The sequence below is a fragment of the Somniosus microcephalus genome, chromosome 18, assembly GCF_052327205.1.
Source record: "Somniosus microcephalus isolate GS21.2 chromosome 18, FLI_Smic_1.0, whole genome shotgun sequence".
NCBI classification, from domain to species: Eukaryota; Metazoa; Chordata; class Chondrichthyes; order Squaliformes; family Somniosidae; genus Somniosus; species Somniosus microcephalus.
The window spans coordinates 47,017,594-47,040,938 of record NC_141004.1 but is presented as its reverse complement, the minus strand read 5'-3'; the positions used below and the strand labels follow the sequence as shown (position 1 = coordinate 47,040,938).

Genomic DNA, 23,345 nt, shown 5'->3' with positions numbered 1-23,345 from the left:
AAGGGAATGCCGGTGACAGATGACTTCAGCGAATGACGTTTCATCTGTCAAGATTTTTTGACAGATGAATTGTCATTGTTTGACAGCTCTGTGAAGCTGTCAAACACTGACAATCCGTCTTCTAAGTTGAGTCCTTTACTCAAGGCTCACTTAGAAAGCTTTCTTGAGCAAAAAGCAGAAGGCTGCTGCATTTAAGAATGCAGCGGCCATTCTGCTTTCTCTGGCGATGAGATGAGGCAGCTCCGCAGCCTAAAGGGATGAAGCCTGGAGGAAGAAGCAAAGGTAAGTAATATTATTAAAACACTTTAGACTCACCTCACACACTTACCTCTCCACACTTGCACTCATCATTCACCTGCACACTGGACATTTCAGCCCCTTGACCCCCGCAGACCCACGGCTCTCCTCGCTGACCCTGGCGAGGTTCGGAGCCGTTGGGAAGCCCACACTCTGGGCTGGATTTTGTGAATGGAGGCGAGTTGGAGGTGGGACAGCTACTTGTCCTGTCAATGTCCTGCCTCCATCCTCGCCTGACCAACCAGAGGGATTTTCCCCTGTTTGACCTTGTTAAGTCCGCCCTGCGGGCTCAGCAGGCCAATTAGGGAGGAAGTCACTGACAGATCACGTCAACGTCAGACGTGCTATCTGTCAAGACTTCTTCAAAGAAGAAATGTCAGTGTTTGAAAGCTCTGTGAAGATGTCAAACACTGACATTCTCTTTAGTTTGATGAGTCCTTGTGTTCAGGACTCAGCAAACCTTTCAAATTTGTAAATTTCACATGGCTGTTGGAACGGAGGTTCCAACAGCCAGTCTGTGAAATTGACAAGTGGGATGTCGGCTCTCCTGATCCACCACGGCTAAAGGCTGTAGAAAGAAAAGAAGGTAAGTGAACACTTTTTTAAACTTATCACTCACCTTGCATACTTACCACTCCACACTTGCACCCATCACTCACCTCTACACCTTACGTCCAAGTGCCTCCGACAGCCGGAGACCTCCTCCATGTCTCCTCCAACCCGACAGGGTTCTCCGAGGTCGGGAAGCCTTCACCTGTGAAGGTAAAATGGCACTAATCCTTTTTTCTGCCTGTTAACTACCTGTTAACAGGCAGTTAAAAGGATTAAATGCCTTTCCCACCTCCAGAGATGGGACCAAAGCTGCACATCTTCCCACCTCCTGGCAAAAGGGCACAGAGGTGGGATGGGGTGGCTTTGCCAGCCGCCCCCACTTTCTCCGACTTTACCGACTGTCCCGCCTCCATGCCCGCCTCCTCGGGGCTTGGAAAGTCCAGCCCTTTAGGTCTCAAAATAGGGATTAGCCAAAAAACTGCCCGTTAACTACCTGTTAACAGGCAGTTAATTGGCACTAATCCCCTTCCTGCCTCGAGGAGACGGGACCTGGCGTGGGTTGGGTACCCGCCTCCTGGGAAGATGGCACAGAGGCGGGTTGGGGGCGGGATGGGTACCCGCTCCCAGATTCTGCCATTTTCCCGGCAGTCCCGCCTCGATACCCACTTCCCCAGGGCTGGGAAAATTGCCCCCAGAGTCTCTGCCCTCAGTTATGCTACCATATTGAGGTATTGAATGGAGGCACAGCATTTTCCCTCAAGAATAGAGGGATAAATAGAAAGGAGAGACACACAATGCAGCTCTTATACACCTACTGGCTGCTGAGAGTGTGATTTTAGCACAAGGCCGGGAGTAGGGCATCCTCACGAACCACACTCTTGATCTGGGATGATGAGAGGCAGAGATGTAGAAGGGCAGAGGTTAATAACTAGCTTACAAAAAACTTTGAATAATCATACTTCTGTCCTTTGTGTAACAAAATTACAAATCCATTTTTTATAAGTTGTGTAAGATTTCACTACATCCAAGAAACTCCTCGGGCTGGATTTTGTCAGCCCCGAGGAGACGGGTATGGAGGCGGGACTGCCGGTAAAGTTGCAGAATGTGGGGTTGGCTGGCAAACCCGCCCCCATCCCGCCTCCGTGCCATTTTGCCAGGCGGCGGGAAGCCGTCCTGCCCCGGGTCCCGTCTCCTCGAGGCGGGAAAGGGATTAAATCCTATTAACTGCCTGTTAACAGGTAGTTAACAGGCAGAAAATAGGATTAATCCCATTTTACCTTTCCAAGTGCAGGCTTCCTGACCTCGGAGAACCCCGTCAGGGTGTAGGAGGTGAAGAGGAGGTCTGCGGGGGTCGGAGGGGTCTGAAAGTGAGATGTAGAGCTGAGTGATGTGTGCAAGTGTGGAGTGGTAAGTATATAAGGTGAGTGTTAAGTGTTATAAAATGTTCACTTACCTTTGTTTCTGCCGACAGCCTTCAGCCGCTGTGGATCCGGAAGCCCGACATCTTCATTGTAGATTTCACAGACTGGCTGTTGGATCCTCCGAACCAACAGCCAGGTGATTTCTGCAAAGTTGAAAGGTTTGATGAGCCCTGAACACAAGGGGCTGGATATTGTCAATGGGGACGTGATGGAGGCGGGACCCCCACTTTTTGGGTTGTAGTCCCGCCTCCATCGATTTGTGGCCAAACCACACGGTTTTCCCTTGATTGACCTTGTTGAGCCCGCCCAGCGGGCTCAGCAGGCCAATTAAGGGACACCCAGTTACATGTGACATCAGGGATTGACATTTCATCTGTCAAGAGCTTTTGACAGATGAAATATCAGCATTTGACAGCTCTGTGAAGCTGTCAAACACTGACAATCTGACTTCTAACTTGAGTCCTTCTCCACAGACTCAGTTAGAAATCTCTCCAGAACAGAAAGCAGAATGCTGCAACTTTTGACAGCTCGCGGCCATTCTGCTTTCTGTGCCGGTGAGATGAGGGACTCCTGAGACCTAAAGGAAGGAAGCCTGCATCAGTAAGTAAAGGTAAGTAAACCTTATTTAAACACTTTACACACACCAAACACACTTACCTCTGCACTCATGCACCCATCACTCACCTGAACACCGGACATCTCGAACCCTTCAAGCCCTTCAGCCCGACGGTCCGCCTCGCTGACTTGGCGTGGTTTGGAGTCGTCGGGCAGCCCACACTTCAGGGCTAAAAATAGGGATTAGGCCAAAAATTGCCTGTTACTACCTGTTAACAGACAGTTAATTGGCACTAATCCCCTTCCCGCCTCAGGGAGGCGGCTCCCAGCACAGGTCGGGTACCCACCTCCTGGGAAACGGGCATGGAGGCAGGTTGGGGGCGGGAAGGGTTCGTGCCCCCCAATTCTGCAATTTTTCCCCCCACTCCCGCCTCCAAACCCACCTCCACGGGGCTCGGAAATTCGAGCCCAGGGACTCTTCAAACTACACAGAATGTCAGTGTTTGACAGCTTCACAGAGCTGCCAAACGCTGACATTTCTTCTTTCAAGAAACCTTGACAGATGGCACGTCAGACGTTGACGTGATCTGTCAGTGACTTCCCCCTAATTGGCCTGCTGAGCCCACTGGGCGGGCTTAACAAGTTCAGTCAGGGGAAAATCCCGCTGGTTGGCCAGAAGCTGATGGAGGTGGGATTGAGAGCCGGCAAGCAGCAGTCCCGCCTCCAAAGGCTTCTCATTGAGAAAATCCAGCCCCTCATCTTTGGTAAGATTTAACAATGACAAGGCGACATCACCAAACATTTTTTCCAATCATCTTGAGCGTAAAAGGAACTATAAACATTTTGAATAAAATTAAATTTGACCAGTGGAGAACAAGTGCAATTTTTATAACAATATACTATACTTTGGACCTGTCCATTAGTGAGGAATGAAACATGGCTTCACTCATAAGATTACCAACACTCATAACATTTTTGTCACTCGTATCTGATTAGCTTCACTTGTAGGGATGATTACGGATTTCACTTCTTGGTATGTTATATTTTTCATTCTTTTCTCATTATTGTACAATCTAATTTGTCTTTACTTCTTGCATTGCTGCATATTATTGTTATGAGCTATTCTCCTTATGTGTAAAGTACACCGAGAGTACATACTTATGGGTTCCCGGGCAAACACTGCTTCAGATTCACAGCTGGGCTCTCCTGGACCAGAGGAGTTCACTGCAATCACTCGAAATTCATACTCCAGCCCTTCGGACAACATCAGTGACCGTCCACTTCTTAGCTACGTAAAAAAGGGTTCAATCATTTTAGAAATCACAGCAATTGCAGCATTCAGTTAACGTTTAGCTCAGCTAAGTAACTGGATGTACTATTTGTAAACTTTCAGACTTTAAACATTCAGATAAGTGTTCTTTATTTGTCTGTATGCCAGCATCTACAACATGAATGGAGCTCTGTGAACATTGTGTATTTAAATGAGCCAATCTTTATTAGGTTCTACCATTGCAGCATCATAAAAAATGGAATTTCTAGACACAGACATGGTTATACACGCCATGCACATCAAACTGAACCATACAATTGAACTCTTTTTCTTTGTATATGGATGCAAAATCTTAATACACTGACAATCATTTTTTATTCAAAATTCTTTTAAAAACATGCTAAAAATCAAAAGCAGGGCGATAGTTGCATTCAGACTTAAACTATGGCACAAATTTTGTTCTAGTAAAATAACACCTACAAATGTGAACATTTTACTCTTCAAAGTGATTTTTAGAGGAAGGGACTTTAAATATCAGTAATTTCTAATAATCCTTTAACAGTTTAGCTGGAGACACCAGTTTCATTCCTATTGAAGAGTTTGGAGTATTAGGACTAATTCCAGTAATCTTATTGGACCGGCTATATTACATGCAAGATAAAGCCTAATTAAACTTTTTGATTTAGGCTTTTTTTGAGTATTAATGCCATTTTCTTACATAAAATGATGACCAGCTATGTGAAATTAGATTTTAAATGTTAGTTATTTTGTACCACGCATTTAAATTATTAATAATTTTAGGGTAAATTCTGCAAACAGTTTAAGAGCCTCTACGTGGCCGAGTATTGATATTACCTGTGATTGGAGTGTCAGTGACAGCATTCCAGGTGTTGCTACCTTTCTTGCGCTTTTCTACAACATATCCAATTATTCTGGAGCTGCCGGTGTTACGTGGTGGAGTCCATGCCAATGTAATAGATTTGCTGCTCGCATTCAGAATGTTTGGTTTAGCTAGAGCTCCTGGAACAGCTGGAAAAAATATTTGCATTAAATATTATATTTGGTAGCTATTTCGCATGAAAGCTATTTGAATTGTCCCACTGCTTTATACATCAACTAGCTGGAGTGCCCGGCGGTGCCGAGGCTTTTTTGAGGGCATGTTGTTGTTGGAAGAGAGAGAGAGAGCGACTGGGGGGAAGAGAGAGAGCGACTGGGGGGAAGAGAGAGAGCGACTGGGGGAAGAGAGAGAGAGCGACTGGGGGGAAGAGAGAGAGAGCGACTGGGGGGAAGAGAGAGAGCGACTGGGGGGAAGAGAGAGAGCGACTGGGGGGAAGAGAGAGAGTGACTGGGGGGAAGAGAGAGAGCGACTGGGGGGAAGAGAGAGAGCGACTGTGGGGAAGAGAGAGAGCAACTGGGGGGAGAAGAGAGAGAGAGAGACTGGGGGGAGAAGAGAGAGAGAGAGACTGGGGGAGAGAGAGAGACTGGGGAGAGAGGGAGAGAGAGAGAGAGAGACTGGGGTGAGAGAGAGAGAGAGAGAGACTGGGGGAGAGAGAGAGAGACTGGGCGAGAGAGAGAGAGACTGGGGAGAGAGAGAGAGACTGGGGGAGAGAGAGAGACTGGGGGGAGAGAGAGACTGGGGGGAGAGAGAGAGGGGGGTAGAGAGAGAGGGGGGAGAGAGAGAGAGAGGGGGAGAGAGAGAGAGAGGGGGGGAGTGAGAGAGAGGGGGAGGGGGGCAGAGAGAGAGGGGCAGAGAGAGAGGGGGAGGGAGGGGGGAGGAAGGGAGGGAGGGAGGGGGGGGAGGGAGGGAGGGAGGTGGCAGAGAGAGGGGGGAGAGAGAGAGGGGGAGGGGAGGGGGCAGGGAGAGAGGGGGCGGGGGAGAGAGGGGGAGGGAGGGGGCAGAGAGAGAGGGGGAGAGAGGGGGAGAGAGGGGGGCAGAGAGAGAGGGGGAGATGTTGTGTATGTACCTTTAAGGGAATAACTGGCCTTAGACTGCAGCACTGGCAGTGACCACCCCTGTATAAAAGGCCCTAGCAGGCTTCTGTAGTTTCAGTTTCAAGCTGCCTCTTGTTCAGTAAAGTACCTGTTAAACTGTTCTCCCGAAGTCCGTGTATTATTGAGGCGCGGACTTTACAGTGGCGACGAGTAAGTTCGAACTCACCTGCAGTGTGGCATCATCTCACAGGGATCTCGCCTGAAAGGAAGGTCCTGGAAGGTCGTAGTCTGAGCAACGGGCGTCGACCGAGGGCAACCGCCCAAAGAATCCATCGGTGCTTGGAGAATTGCGGGAGAGACTGTGGTTCCAGCGAATCGTGCTGGTAGCAGGTAGCGCGCTGACCCTTCCGGACTGCGGCGGGCTCAAGCTCGATCGAGCGGCTCTGCAAATCGGGCCCGCGCAGCGTCGCCGGGAAAAGAAAACAAGAGAGAGAGGGTGGAGCGCACAGGGCATGGTCGGTGCTCGAGAACAGGACAGCGGACAGAAACTAAATGGGGGGGAAGGAAAGCGAGACGCGCCGAAGCTGCGGGTCGCCGCAATTACCCCGTAGAACGCTAGGAGCAGCGTGGCTGTAAGGGGAAGAAGCAAAAGTGCGGGAGGCGCCATTTTATCCCGTTGGGGAAGAAGCAAAAACGCGGGAGGCGCCATTTTAAATCGCCCAAGATGCCGAAAAGTGGCAGTATCACTGCTTTCGACAACGAGGTAGAAGACTGGACCACGTATGTGGAAAGAATTGAAGTGTACTGCAAGGCAAATGAGGTGGCTGATGGAAAGAGGGCGTCAGTATTATTAAATCTGATGGGTGCGAGTACGTACGGCCTATTGCGGAACTTAATTACCCCAGCTAAACCAATGGAGAAAAGTTTTGAGGAGATTGTTCATATCTTACAGGAACATCTAAGCCCTACACCACTGCTGATAGCAGAAAGATTCAAGTTCCATAAAAGAAACCAGCACAAAGATGAGAGCAATGCTGACTATCTTACGGAACTACGCAAGTTATCGAAGCACTGCCAGTTCGGAGCAGGACTGGCAGACACCTTACGGGATAAGTTTGTCTGCGGGCTCCAGAGTGAAGGAACCCAGAAAAGACTACTTTCAAAAAAGGACCTGACGCTAGAACAGGCTTTCAGCGTGGCAGTATCCTACGAAGCAGTAGCACGGGAGCTGCAGAAATACAACAGAAACCACAAGAATACAGCGCTAACAAAATGGCGTATGGAGCCGAAAAGTGCTATCGCTGCGGCAGAACAACCCATGAGCAGAAGGACTGCTGGTTTAAAGACAAAATATGCAGGCAATGCGGGAAAATGGGACATATAGCAAGAGTCTGCAGGTCGGGAAAGAAGACCAACATGACAAGAACTAATAAGGAACAGTACAGGAAAGTAAAGAAACTGACAGATAGTAGTTCAGAAGATCAGGAGAGTGATAAGGACTCCGGGAGCAGGCGACTAAGTTGTTTAAAGTTACACAATGTGATCGCAAAAGAAGATCACCGAACCATTTGGGTCACCCTCATGATAGCAAGGTCCCCAGTGAAGATGGAATTGGACACAGGATCAGCCCTAACTGTCATGAATCGACGAGACTATGAGCGGCTATTCTCACACATACCCTTAAAGGACACGTCCATTGTATTGAAGACATAAACGGGGCAAAAGTTCTACCCCAGAGGAAAAATAAGGGTGCCAGTTGAATATAACGGAAAGGAAACACAGAAACTATACATGTATATACTACGAGATGGAGGACCACCATTATTGGGACGTGAATAGATCCGAAGACTACAATTGGATTGGCATTCCATTCTGGCACTAACTGTGACTGACAAAAAAGATGATGACGTCGCACCTGGATGTCTGTCACAAATTCTATCTGACGTGGAAGAGGTGTTCCAACAAGGACTTGGGACTCTAAAAGGAGAAAAGGCAACCCCAAAATTTTTCAAGGCCAGACCGGTGCCATACGCGATACGCCCAGCTGTGGAAGCTGAACTGGAGAGTCTGGAGCATTCGGGGGTGCTGTCTAAGGTGGACTGGAGCGAGTGGGCCACACCCATCGTTCCTGTAATGAAGAAAGCATTGAGCAGCACGCCTGGGGAGCCAAGGAAGGTTCGCATCTGTGGGGACTTCAAGGTGACTGTGAACCCAGTCCTGCACACAGTACAGTATCCGCTTCCGCGGATAGAAGATATTTTCGCCTCACTATCTGGAGGGAAACGTTTTACAAAGATTGACCTGGCTCAAGCGTATCTACAAATGGAGGTGGAAGAAGCATCTAGGAAATACCTCACAATAAACACTCACAAAGGCCTTTACCAGTACAATCGACTGGTATTTGGGGTAGCATCAGCCCCGGCTATGTGGCAGAGGGCAATGGAACAAGTCCTGCAAGGGATCCCGGGGACCCAGTGTTATTTGGACGACATCCTGGTTACGGGCGAAAATGACAATGAACACCTTGCCAACCTGGAACAGGTGCTCACGAAATTGCAGGAATATGGGCTACGAGCCAAACGTCCCAAATGCGAGTTCTTCAGGAGACAAATCTCGTATTGTGGCCACATGATTGATGAGGAAAGGTTGCATAAGTCGCCGGACAAGATTGAGGCTGTAGTCAAGGCTCCAGCACCAGAAAATGTGTCGCAACTGAGGTCGTTCCTCGGGTTGGTGAACTACTACCATAAGTTCTTGCCGAATTTATCCACAATTCTGCACCCACTGAACGCCCTCCTTCAAACTGGTGTAACATGGAAATGGAGTGATGAGTGTAAGCGTGCCTTTCAGGAATGTAAATGCCAAATCACTTCAAAAGAAGTATTGGCCCACTACAACCCAACACTACCGATTCGGTTGGCATGTGATGCGTCACCTTACGGCATTGGAGCGGTGCTGTCACACAAATTCCGTGACGGTTCAGAGAGGCCAATAGCCTTTGCATCGCGCTCGCTAATCTCAGCCGAGCGTAACTACGCCCAGATTGACAGGGAGGCCCTCAGCCTGGTGTGGGGGGTGAAGAAGTTCAATCACTATCTGCACGGGCAGAAATTCACCCTACTGACTGATCATCAACCCCTGGTCTCAATTTTTAACCCAAAGCAGGGTGTTCCGGTGATGACGGCGCAACGGCTGCAAAGATGGTCACCTTTTCTAGGGGCACATCAGTACAACATAGAGTACAAGGGTACGAAACAACATGGAAACGCTGATGGGCTGTCGCGCCTACCGTTGCCTACGGCGGAAGAAGCACCTGCAGTGGACCCGGTGGAGATATTCCATCCGACCATAGTCGAATGTTTGCCTGTTACAAACGCAAGTATTGAGAAGGAAACCCGAAATGACCCGACACTCTCTCGGGTTTATGATTTGATGGTGAAGGGATGGCCAGCATATGGCGACTCACTGTTGCCAGCATTCTCGCCAAGGAGGGAACAGCTGTCAGTGTGCCGGGGAACCTTGATGTGTGGATCCCCAGTGGTAATTCCACCCAAGTTGAGAGATAGAGTACTCAATGAGCTTCACGAGGGTCATCTGGGAGGGGTAAAAATGAAGAGCCTAGCCAGGGCGTTTGTGTGGTGGCCGGGAATCAATAAAGAAATCGAGGATATGACCAAGAGATGCACAGGATGCCAGAAGGTCCAAAACGCTCCAACACAGGCCCCGCTACATCCATGGGAGTGGCCCTCATCTCCATGGCAATGGGTACACATTGATTTCGCTGGTCCATTTATGGACTCAATGTTTCTAATCGCTGTGGATGCCCATTCGAAATGGCCAGAGGTCATTAAAATGTCCTCCACCACCACGGAGAAAACTATTGCTGTCCTAAGGACCATCTTCACCAGGAATGGGTTGCCAGAACAGATCTGTTCCGACAATGGCCCACAGTTTGTGTCTGAGGATTTCCGGAGGTTCCTGAAGAATAATGGGGTGAAACATTACACATCTGCCCCATATCATCCAGCCACAAATGGATTGGCTGAGAGGTTTGTTCAGACCTTTAAAAAGGCCATAAAGGCAATGTATAATGACGACATACCACTGCAACACAAGGTGGATAACTTCCTGTTTGCCTACCAGAATGCGACACATGCAGTAACCAACCAAACTCCAGCCGTACTGTTTTTCAACCGGAGACTAAGATGTCGCTTGGATTTGCTCAAACCAAACATAAGACGAGATGTTGAGGATAAGCAGTTCCAGTACATAAATGAGAAGCCAACCAGGAGCTTCAAGATAGGGCAACCAGTCTTGGACCGTGACTACCGAACAGAAAAATGGCAGCCAAGCACGATATGCACACAGCAGGGACCACTAATGTACACAGTGGACGTTGGAGAGAGCATCGTGAGACACCATGCTGACCAGATTCTAGAGACACAGGAACAAGCCAAACCTGTACCACAAGCATGTGCACCTGGTAATGAGCCCGAAGTACAGATTGCGTCTACCTCAGAAGCAGGGGTATTGGAAGCTGACGAACCAACCAATGACAATGAGCCAGAATTGACTCCACCGCCAGAACAGGATACTCGAGAAAGGCGCTATCCAATCCGGATCAGGAAGCCTCCTCAAAGACTGAGCTTATAAATGACTATTTCAGTTGATGTATCTATTACTGAGAAAATTGTAATTGTAATTAGTTATTATTTAGTTGTTAAATGAATGTTATTATGATGAAATATTTCCATTCATCACTGCCTGTGACTGAGATCGGTTTCAGTGTCATTTCCCTTCCCCCTGACCTCATTGTATTGTGTACTGGAATGTGCTGTATTGTATACTGCAATGTGCTGGAATGTGCTGTGTGTAGGGCTCCGCCCATACCTGGCCCCGTTTGTAAGCTAGCTTCAGTCTAGCCCCAGTCTCCAGAAGGACGACATCTCTCTCGCTTACGTGTTTCGTTCTAAGTTAATAAAAGCCTTGTTTTGTTCTGCTACCTTCGAGTCTCGGAATTATTGAGGCACATCAATTTTATTAACTTATTTTTCAACACTATGGATCAACTCCTGAAACCCGAACGTTTGGATTTGGATCAACATGCTCCGGACGCATCAGCATGCTTCGGACACGGGTTTGAGTGTATGGAATTCTTCCTGGACAATTCCACAGCCGTCAAAGACGCTACGGACGCTGCAAGGATGAGACTCGGAATTCTGCGGAATTGGGTAAGCCACCGGGTTTACCCCCTCATCCAAGACGCCGAGACGTACCTGGCCACCTGCGACATCTTAAAGGCGCATTACCAGCAGCCTACGAATGAGGTGTATGCTAGGCACCTGCTCGCCACCCGCACACAGCGACCTGGGGAATCGGTGGAGGAGTTCCTAAGCACCCTGAAAATGCTTGGCAAAGACTGCAAGTGCCGAGATGTAAAAGCCGCAGTGTACACTGACGAGCTTGTTCGCGATGCCTTCATCACAGGCCTCAGCTCCACTTACATCCGGCAAAGACTGCTGGAAAAAACGGGGTTGGACCTGAAACAGGCTGCGGACACCGCGCGATCCCTGGATGTGGCCCAGAGAAACTCGGACGCCTACTCTTCAGCCCGCACCATCCACGCCGCCACGTGTGCACCGAGGGCGCCGCCATCTTGGAAGGCATCTTCCCCGCCTGACAGCCCGACACCGGCTGGGCCCCGCTCTCCCCCCAGAAGCCCTACGACAGCCGCGACGCGTCAGGGACCCAACTGCTACTTCTGCGGGCAGCCAAAGCACACCAGAAACCTGTGCCCGGCGAAAGGCACCACCTGCTTTAAGTGCGGTAAGAAGGGGCACTTCGGGAAGGTGTGCAGAGGGAACCCCGCCGGAAAACCAACCGCCGGAAAACCCGCCACCGCCGCGTGTGCGCCGTGGGAGCGGCCATCTTGGACGCCATCTTGCCCGACCTCGTGGGGTCCGCCATCTTGTGAGCAGACAGCGTGGACGCCATCTTGTATCGATCAGGGCCCTACAGTGGCATCGGTCACAGTGGACCAGACCAGGCCGCACCCGCTATCCAGATCAATGGTGGACATCGAGGTAAACGGGTGCCGGGTTAAATGCTTAATTGACAGCGGAAGCACGGAGAGCTTTATCCACCCAGAACTGGCACAACAACTCTCCCTAAAGGTGGTCCCTACTCAGGGTACCATCTCTATGGCTGACAAAACCCAGACATCGACTATTCTGGGTTACTGCACGGTACAATTGTGCGTTAACGGAACTGTATATGATAATTTTAAAGTATTAATCATGAAGAACCTATGTGCGAGCGTGATCTTGGGCCTGGATTTCCAGTGCAACCACCAAAGCATCACGCTCAAGTACGGTGGGTCCCAGCCGCCCCTCACAGTGTGCGGTCTGGCTACCCTGAAGGTAAAGCCGCCTTCGCTATTCGCGAACCTTACCCCTAACTGCCGGCCAATAGCGACCAAAAGCAGGAGGTACAGCTGGGAGGACAGGCAGTTTATCGCGACCGAGGTAGACAGGCTCCTGAAAGAGCGTATTATTGAACGCAGCAACAGCCCGTGGCGCGCCCAAGTGGTAGTGGTAAGGGGTAGCGAGAAGAAACGGATGGTGATCGACTATAGTCAAACGATCAACAGGTACACCCTACTAGACGCCTACCCGCTACCCCGCATATCAGAAATGGTGAACCAAATCGCCCAATACCGGGTGTTCTCCACCATCGACCTCAAGTCAGCGTACCACCAGCTCCCTATCAGACCAGAGGACCGCCCGTACACCGCCTTCGAGGCGAACGGACGCCTCTACCAATTCCTCAGAGTCCCCTTTGGGGTGATGAATGGGGTCTCGGTCTTCCAGAGGGAGATGGACCGCATGGTCGATGACCACCACTTGCAGGCAACCTTCCCCTACCTCGACAACGTCACCATCTGCGGTCACAACCAGCAGGATCACGACTCGAACCTCGAGAGGTTCCTGAAAACCGCACAAAAACTCAACCTCACCTACAACGAGGACAAGTGCGTTTACAACACCACGCGCCTCTGCATACTAGGCAGCGTGGTGGAGAATGGGGAAATCGGACCAGACCCCGACCGATTGCGCCCCCTACGGGAGCTGCCCCTGCCCAACACTCCCAAAGCCCTGAAAAGGTGCCTGGGGTTATTTTCTTATTATTCCCAATGGGTCCCCAACTACTCCGACAAAGCCCGCCCCCTCTTGAAAGCATCCTCTTTCCCGCTCTCTGCTGAGGCCCACGCCGCCTTCAAAAGCATTAAGCAGGATATTGAGCGGGCCACGCTACAGGCAGTGGACGAGAACACTCCATTTCAAGTGGAAAGTGATGCGTCTGACTTCGCCTTGGCGGCCACCCTCAACCAGGCGGGGCGGCCCATAGCTTTCTTCTCGAGGACCCTCCAAGGGCCCGAGATCAGACACTCCTCCGTGGAAAAGGAGGCCCAAGCCATCGTGGAGGCAGTGCGCCACTGGCACCACTACCTAGCCGGCAAACGCTTCACCCTACTTACCGACCAGCGGTCGGTAGCGTTTATGTTCAATAATAAACAGAGGGGGAAGATTAAAAATGATAAGATTCTTAGGTGGCGGATCGAGCTCTCCACCTTCGAGTACGACATCATTTACTGGCCAGGGGCCCTTAACGAATCCCCTGACGCCCTCTCACGAGGGATGTGTGCCAGCGCCACCGGGGATCGGCTACAGACCCTCCACAACGACCTCTGCCACCCAGGGGTCACGCGGCTGTTCCACTTCATAAAGTCCCGTAACTTACCCTACTCGATTGAGGAAGTTCGGTCCCTGACCAGGAACTGCCGCACTTGCGCTGAGTGCAAACCTCGGTTCTACCGCCCAGATAGAGCCCACTTAATCAAAGCTACACGGCCCTTTGAGCGGCTCAGCTTAGATTTCAAGGGCCCCCTCCCGTCCGTCAACCGCAATGTTTACTTCCTGAACATTGTGGACGAATACTCCCGGTTCCCATTCGCCTTCCCCTGCCCAGACATGACCAGCGCCACGGTCATTAAATGCCTCAACAGCCTGTTCTGCCTGTTCGGTATGCCGAGCTACATCCATACGGATAGGGGGGCGTCCTTCATGAGTGAAGAGCTACGCCAGTACATGCTGTCCAGTGGGATCGCCACGAGCCGTACCACCAGCTACAACCCCCGGGGTAACGGCCAAGTGGAGCGAGAGAACGGGACAGTATGGAAAGCAGTCACTCTAGCTCTAAGGACCAAGGGCCTCCCTATCTCCCGCTGGCAGGAAGTCCTCTCGGATGTGCTCCATTCGATACGGTCGCTATTGTGTACGGCCACTAATACCACGCCTCATGAACGAATGTTTGTCTTTCCCCGGAAATCCACCTCAGGCGTATCCATGCCGTCATGGCTCTCCACCCCAGGTCCGGTACTCGTGCGAAGGCATGTGAGGGGCCACAAGACGGACCCTCTCGTGGAGCCAGTACACCTACTCCACGCCAACCCCCAATACGCATATGTCCGGCACGCCGACGGAAGGGAGGACACCGTGTCCATAAAAGACGTCGCCCCAGCCGGCATCGACAACAACCACGGCAATAGCGGCAACGACGATCACAGCAACTCTTACCCACCCACTACTCTTTCATCACCCCCGGAAGAACACCGACCAACGGCATCCCAACCAACTACCCCTTCAACAACCCTGGCGGCACCCCCGGCAGAGACCCAGGAGGCTACCGGGGACACCCAGCCGACACCCGCGGCACCGCAACAGCCACGTCGGTCGCAGAGGACTATCAAACCCCCGAACAGACTAAATCTATAGAAGGGGTGAATGTGATGAAATATTTCCATTCATCACTGCCTGTGACTGAGATCGGTTTCAGTGTCATTTCCCTTCCCCCAGACCTCATTGTATTGTGTACTGGAATGTGCTGTATTGTATACTGGAATGTGCTGGAATGTGCTGTGTGTAGGGCTCCGCCCATACCTGGCCCCGTTTGTAAGCTAGCTTCAGTCTAGCCCCAGTCTCCAGAAGGACGACATCTCTCTCGCTTACGTGTTTCATTCTAAGTTAATAAAAGCCTTGTTTTGTTCTGCTACCTTCGAGTCTCGGAATTATTGAGGCACATCAGTTATGTACTGTTTATCGAAAAGGGGAGGAATTCTTGTGTATGTACCTTTAAGGGAATAACTGGTCTTAGACTGCAGTACCGGCAGTGACCACCCCTGTATAAAAGGCCCTAGCAGGCTTCTGTAGTTTCAGTTTCAAGCTGCCTCTTGTTCAGTAAAGTACCTGTTAAACTGTTCTCCCGAAGTCCGTGTATTATTGAGGCGTGGACTTTACAGGAGAGAGAGAGGGGGAAGGAGGGGGGAGAGAGAGAGAGGGGGATGGAGGGGGGAGAGAGAGAGGGGGAGGGAGGGGGGAGAGAGAGAGGGGGAGGGAGGGGGGAGAGAGAGAGGGGGGGAGGGGGCAGAGAGAGAGGGGAGAGAGAGAAGGGGAGGCAGGAGGGAGAGAGAGGGGGAGAGAGAGCGGGAGAGGGGAGAGGGGGGGAGGGAGGGGGGAGAGGGGGCGGGGAGAGGGGATGGGGGGAGGAGAGAGAGACAGAGGGAAGGAGCGAGAGAGGGTGAGCGGCCCGCGGCCGCAAATGGAGCCAAGCCCCGGGAACGGGCGTCAGCCGGCTTGGGGCTGTGAGAGACGGCCGGGCCCGGTTGCCGGGGTAACCCTTCCCCCCCCTTCCCGCCCTCCTGAGCCCCGCCCCCCGCCCGAGCTGGCTTCAAGACCGCCGATTCGCTCGCACTTCGGGCCGACGTTGATGCGCGCGCTGACTCCCGCCCCGCCCGCCTTTACTAAAATGGCGGCGATGGCTACGCTTGCCTCAGTCCCACGCCGCCAGCCTTTAGAAAGATGGCGGCGATCGCGGGCCACTTGTTGAGCGGGACGGGAGGTGCGTAGCTCGGGTGTGGCTGGGCAACAGAGGCCCAGGCTTCGAGGCCTGCTGCAAAAACGGTGAAAGGTAGGAAAATTATAGAGGTTAGAGAAAAGATTTACAAATTCATTAGCTTTTTTTAAAAACAATTTGTGTTTTAAAAGCAACTTTTTTTTTGCTGGAAATCTAGATTTGAAAAGAAACACGCAGGAAGTGGGAAAAAGAAATGAAGAGTTTGGGTCAAGATGGCGGCCACTCACCTCAACTCAGAAGCATTAGGCCCGCCCACACATGCACCGATTGGTCAACTGTCAGGTCACTGAACTGTAGGATTGGTCAATCGTCACGTCACTCAACTCTGGGATAGCCCGCCTGCACACTCAATGAACCCGCCCCCATGACGCAGCGATTGGTCGACCGTCGGGTCGCCCGACTGTATGATTGGTCAACCTTCACGTGACTCGATGCTAATGAGCGGATAATGAGCGGAATTTTGAACGTTTTTTGGATACCGGCGGCACAATTTTTGTCCAACCAAAAAGTAAATATGCCTATGAGAGTCCCCTAATGATAAGCTTTCTTTTGATATAACATATGTGTAGGTACGCTCTATAACTTTTGATTGTATAGCCGGACAGAGAGACAGACAGAGAGACAGGCAGAGAGACAGACAGAGAGACAGGCAGAGAGACAGACAGAGAGACAGACAGAGAGACATACTTATTTATATATATAGATGTAACCATACTATGGCTGGGATTTTGTTTAACAATACAAGAACTTACCTTTTCTACCAGCGGTGATAGTATCTGATACCAATGCCTCACTTGTGCCTTCTGAATTCACTGCCCAAACTTTGAATTTGTAATTCTTTCCATGCTCCACTTTGTCAAAAGAGAATGTTGTTGTTGACTTGTCCACTTCACCAACTTTGGTCCACGTAGTTCTTCCAACTTGTTGTCTTTCGACTGTGTAACGTTCTATAGATTTCCCACCATCATCTTTGGGTGGTTTCCATTTAAAGGAAATACGACTTTCAGAACTTTCTAGAACTTCTATAGGCCCCTGAGGTGCCTGTGGTTTATCTGAAATAGGCCATCAATAAAACCTTCAATGATTTATTTCAAATCAAACTAAATACTAATATTTCTGGCATAACAATTAACCTCCTGGTGTTAAAGACTTCAGGTGATGTCAACTAAGGTTCAGTAGTTTGTGAATGTTTCTAAAATTCAAAGACTTTTTGTAATGCCGAGTTATATAATTACATAAGTACAACACTTTAATAATACTTAGCTGGAATTCTTGTTGATTCAACACACCAAGGATAAAAAAAAAATACACATAATGGCCCTGAAATGCCATGGGCCCTAATTGTGGCATTTGTACCAGGGTCATGGCAACAGATGCCCTCCAGCACTGACCCTTTGGAGTATTTAGGGGGAGGGCACCTTGTTAGCATGGGTTGCAGGGTATCTGCACCACTATGGGTGCACCTTGAGTGCCCACTTACCCCAAGCTGCTGGGAGATCCGGCCTCTGCTGCCAGATCCAGCGAAGATGTCAGGGGTTGCCTCCTCTCCCCGCCCCCCCGACAAGAAACATGAAAATTAGCTTCAAGTGATCCCCTTTCTAAGGAGACTGCAATAACATTAAAAATAAATTCATCCATTGTTAAGTCTTTGGTGTCCCGGTTACTTCCCTGGCCCCATGGAGGTTATTACTTGCACCCCTGAAGAGGCCTGTATGGCTATCTCTGATCATCCACTAGGTTCTTGTGAGAGAAAGGACATGGGGACATGGGCACAGCATAGGGAATCCCCTCACCCCCTCAGAGATGGATGCCCTTGGAAGGGTTGACTGGAAGTTCCAGTAGGGCTGTAGAATTTTGGCCTCAATAGTCCATTCATAAAAATGTGGCCTTTTCATTTCAAGTGGTTTGTTCAACGGAGCTCAAACCTCTGCAAAACAAAACGATGCATTGTTTCTCTAGACAGGAGGTATCAAAACATAGCAGAACAGATTGAGGCGCCAATACATGAAACCATGGGCACAGGTTTGACCCACCACTCCGTTCAGTTTCCAATCTCAGCCATGCTGAATGAAGACTATTTTTCCCCCTTGGGTGAAGGAACCATTGACTGGGAAGTCTCCACTGACCCATTGTTGTTTCCTTCCTACCAGCCAGACAGACAGCCAACACAGAGCCGCCTGGAGGGGACTAGTAAGAGAAGACTTGTGGGAAGAAAGGGTAACACATCATCATCATCATAAGAAGCTGCATATATAACCTAAATAAAGTGATTGTATGAACAGAGATGTTATTAAGCCCTACACAATCTTGAATAGGATATAAATGTAATTTGTGTATAAAAATGGAATGATAACATGTCAAAGAAAACAGTGAGAAATGGATACATTACCAGTGACAGCCAGGCTAATGCTTGCGTTTGCTATGCCACTTTCATTCTTCAATTTAATTGTCAACTTTCCACTGTCCTTTCTATTACAGTTGGAGATTGATAATTGTGTAAAATTTCCACTGTTGTCAATGCTGATTCTCTTGTCGTCAAACAGTTCGTCCCCATCCTTGTACCAAGACACCTTTACTGGCGGCTTTCCTGAGAATGGCACTTTCACTGTTGCAGTATGACCAGCCTTAACAAGCATGAGTTTCTTTCCCAGTTGGTCAAGCACATCCTGATCAAACTCTGGAGGATCTGATGTTGAACAGTAGCACTAATGAGCACTAAAGACAATAAATTACAATCATCTAATAATTACAAATTCAATTGCACTAAAATGTTGCAGCTTATGCACATTCAATTTGATTGAATTTTTCGAGGGGGTGACTAGGTGTGTGGATGAGGGTAGTGCAGTTGATGGAGTGTACATGGACTTCAGTAAGGCTTTTGACAAAGTCCCGCATGGGAGACTGGTCAAGAAGGTAAGAGCCCATGGGACCCAGGGCAATTTGGCACATTGGATCCAAAATTGGCTTAGTGGCAGGAGGCAGAGGGTGATGGTCGAAGGCTGTTTTTGTGACTGGAAGCCTGTGTCCAGTGGTGTACCGTAGGGATCGGTGCTGGGTTCTTTGCTGTTTGTAGTGTACATTAATGATTTAGATATGAATGTAGGAGGTATGATCAGTAAGTTCGCAGATGACATGAAAATTGGTGGAATGGTAAATAGCGAGGAGGGAAGCCTGAGGCTACAGGACGATATAGATGGGATGGTTAGATGGGCAGAACAGTGGCAAATGGAATTTAATCCTGAAAAGTGTGAGGTGATGCATTTTGGGAGGGCAAACAAGGCAATGAATGGTAGGATCCTAGGAGGACAGAGGATCAGAGGGACCTTGGTGTGCATGTACATAGATCCCTGAAGGCAGCAGGACAGGTAGATAAGGTGGTTAAGAAGGCATATGGGATACTTTCCTTCATTAGCTGAGGCACAGAATATAAGAGCAGGGAGGTTATGATGGAGCTGTACAAAACGCTAGTTAGGCCACAGCTGGAATACTGTGTGCAGTTCTGGTCGCCACACTATAGGAGGGATGTGATTACATTGGAGAAGGTGCAGAGGAGATTCACCAGGATGTTACCTGGGCTGGAGCGTTTCAGCTATAAAGAGAGACTGGACAGGCTGGGGTTGTTTTCCTTAGCGCAGAGAAGGCTGAGGGGGGACCTGATTGAGGTGTACAAAATTATGAGGGGCATAGATAGGGTAGATAGAAAGGAACTTTTCCCCTTAGTAGAGGGGTCAATAACAAGGGGGCATAGTTTCAAGGTAAGGGGCAGGAAGTTTGGAGCGGATTTGAGGAAAAACTTTTTCACCCAGAGGTTGGTTGGAATCTGGAACTCACTGCCTGAAAGGGTGGTAGAGGCAGGAACCCTCACAACATTCAAGAAGCATTTAGATGAGCACTTGAAACGCCATAGCATACAAGGCTATGGACCAAGTGCTGGAAAATGGGATTAGAATAGACGGGGCTTGATGGCCGGCGCAGATACAACAGGCCGAAGGGCCTCTTTCTGTGCTGTATAACTCTATGACTCTATGACTCTATTATGTGTTTCTCTGATCAGTTCCTATTGCTACCATTTTACTATGTGCACTTATGTGGAAAAAAATAAGGGCATGTACACTAATTAACTACTAGATGAGTGAACTTAATGATGCTGTCTGGAGGAGATTGCATTGTGTTTGTTCATTAGAACTTGTATCAGCACTCTATAGGACCAACATATAGTTTATTTATGTTATTTGTTTCATAATTCATTCAATGCGAAGCACTTCAAAATGTCCGAAGAGGCACATTAATGTGCCATATAAATGCAAGTGATTTCTGGAATGTACATACGAGATGTTTAAATTTGACAGCTGTCAGTTTATATAGAATTTATATCACAGAATTAGGCTGTATGGCCCAACTAGTCTATGCCATGAGTCTCCTCCCACTCTAATTACCTCTTCCCACCCTGTTCCCATGATCAAAACTGAGATAATAGATAGGCAATGCAAAATGAAATAGTCTACCTCCAAAATATAAACCCATATGGAGTACACTGATGGGGTGTCTGCAAATGATATCTTACTAAAGAATTGGATAACAACATACTTATAACTGAGCAAACTGAATTGATTAGTAATACCATACTTTATCTGGCATTCAGGCAACACTAAAGTAACAGGTTTAAATGTTCCAAGGCGTCAACACACATGAAATCACTTGTTGCAAGCTTCAGTGAAAAATTAAAGAGCGCTTCACCGAATTGATCAAATACAAAAAGCTGTCAATTTGTTCTTAGCCACTTTGCAAGACCAAGCTAATAACTACAGTGCTGGCTAATCTCCAGGCAATGCATTTAAGCAATACATGAAAGCTTTAAATGACTGATTGAAAGCTCAGTGGAAACATAAAGGCAATTTCATTTTCTTTTCGGGATGCTAAGATTTTAGGAAGCAGCTTGTAAAAAAGGAAAATCTGGAGCATGAAATGCACATCCATCAGATATTATGAATATGTCGGTGACCTATGAGTCGCGCTGTAAAGCAATTTATGTTTTCTAAGATTTGTACAGCCTGCAAATTTAATATTCAGCACTTCTGATGTTGATTATTTCATATGGAGGGAAACTAAATATACTGAGGTGGAGGATTTCTGTTAAAGGAATAGGGTACATTCAAATTCTCCTTTCTCCTACTGTTGTGAGTATTTGTTGGTCTACTGTGCTTTTGAATTGAATGGGTGCCACAAAAGCTAATGTTAATTTCATAAACATTACGATTTACCTTCAACAAACAGGGAGGCTTCAGTTTTCCCTCCATCAGCTTCAAATGTATATATCCCTGAATCTTCCTCCTGGACACTGGGTAAAGTCAATTTTTGTACTTCTCCCTCCTTAGTAATTATTTTTCCATCTCCTGAAGTAATCTATAGTCACACATGTAGAGACAAGTTTACTTCCAAAAACAAGAACAAAGGAACTTTGGTGTTCCTGCACCCCCTCATTTATAAATTGCTATCATATAATGCACAACATTCTCCTGAACTAAATCCCAATGTAACTGCTTACCAAGTCCCATTTTTACACACCCACAGTCTCTCTCTCTCAGCTATCAATCATGACACTCCCACCAGCACAGGTCTGAAAATAGTAAGATATCACTAATGCCCTTAAGTTGCACCAGCGGGAATCAGCTTAATAATTCTTAATGCATTTATTGTCGCTGGGTCAGAATCCTGGAACTCATCCCTAACAACATTGTGGGAGTACCTTCACCATTAGGACTGCAGTGGTTCAAGAAGGTGGCTCACCACCACCTTCTCAAGGGCAACTAGGGATGGACAATAAATGCCAGCCTTGCTAGCGATGCCCAGATCCCAAAGAATTCCATTAAAAAATCATCTGCATCTCTTTCCTTCACTATTTTAGTGGCGGCATTAACCTATTTGTTTTAAATAACCTAGAATTACATAGATTTAACAGCTCAGAAACAGGCCATTTGGCCCAACTGGTATAAGCCAGAGCTTATGCTCCATATGAGCCTTCTCCTATCCTACTTCAACTAACCCTATCAGTATATCCTTCTATTCCTTTCTTCCTCATGTATTTATCTAGCTTCCCCTTAATTGCATCTATGTTATAACTGGGCTAACTATGCTGATAAATAGTAAGAAGAGTTCCAGATAAAAACATTGGCCTAGAAATTAGGGCATAATTAGGAAATGAGCTACGTGGTTGAATTTACACCAGTATCCTACAGCATAATTTCAGGGCTTATATTTCTACCCTTTATACACAACAACATACTCCAGCAACAGCTTCAAGGCATTGATACATGCAGCATTGAGATGGGGCTTGATTCCTACAGTAGCAAGAGGTCTATGGTATTAATGATCCACACACTTGGGGGGAAAAATTGGGTGGCGCCACTTTTGGGGCTCTAATTTCAGCGCCCCAAAAAAGTTAGCGCCCCACCGCCGGAAATTCCGTTTAAGCGCCCCAAGTCGGAGGTGGGGAGCTGCTGGAAGCGCTCCACCTCCTTCTTGGGGCGCTGCTCCTGAAGTTCGTCGTACTACATGCAACAGCACCCTATTAGACCACCGAGGAGCGGGGTGCCGTGTAAACAGCCCGGCACTCACGCCCTTTAAGTTGCGCCGCTGCAAAAACGCCCCCTGACCCTGTCAGACATATCGTCCGGCAATAGGTCAGGGGGCGCAAGGGAAGTTTGCGGCTGGGGCGCAAGCAGGGCGATGCGCACGGCGATGACGCCATTGCCGGCAGTGCAGCGGAGCGGGGCACTACCGGCTACTGCCACAGCTAACCTCCCGTTGAATTTCGCGGGAGGCGTTAGCGGTGCCGCGCCCGGGCACTAGGGGATTTGCACCCTGTTAACACCCCCCAGGGCGCTAACGAGAGGCGCAAATCAACCCAATTTTTCCCCTTGCTGTCAGAAGCAACAATGCCTTCCAGGTGCTTCTGACTCCAACTGCAGGTGGCAGCAAATATGAACTGATGCTTGTGGCAGTATTAAGGTCAGGTTTGGTAATTTGAGATCTCAACAAGTGCAATATGGTCTCTTGGTTTGCCTGTGGAGGCCAGAATGCACTTTTGGCATTGCTGGCCTCTTTGGATCATCCTCTGATATTGGGGAAGGTCTTGGCCAAACTCCACGGGCAATGCCCTGTTGTTGCTGAATCTGTAATGTAACTGGCCACAACTGAAACTAGCACATAATATTAAAAAAAACCTGGGCTTTGTTCTCTGGGCTTCTGATATCAGCTCAATTTGATGTATTACTGCCTTGTCTGTTGTACAACCTCACAGCTGCCCTGACTACAATCTGCGAATTCAGAGGAGCCCACTGATCGAA

The 23,345-nt window shown here is 48.8% G+C and overlaps 1 protein-coding gene across 1 annotated transcript in view; it reads right to left on the bottom strand.

Annotated features, from left to right (window-relative positions):
• LOC147105252 (immunoglobulin-like and fibronectin type III domain-containing protein 1) overlaps positions 1-23,345 on the bottom strand; it is a 101,624-nt gene that overhangs the window by 21,970 nt on the left and 56,309 nt on the right. The window contains 6 exon segments of the mRNA XM_086011418.1: positions 3,984-4,083; positions 4,085-4,113; positions 4,951-5,124; positions 16,752-17,051; positions 18,389-18,685; positions 21,261-21,402. Coding sequence (XP_085867544.1) covers positions 3,984-4,083; positions 4,085-4,113; positions 4,951-5,124; positions 16,752-17,051; positions 18,389-18,685; positions 21,261-21,402 — 1,042 coding nt within the window.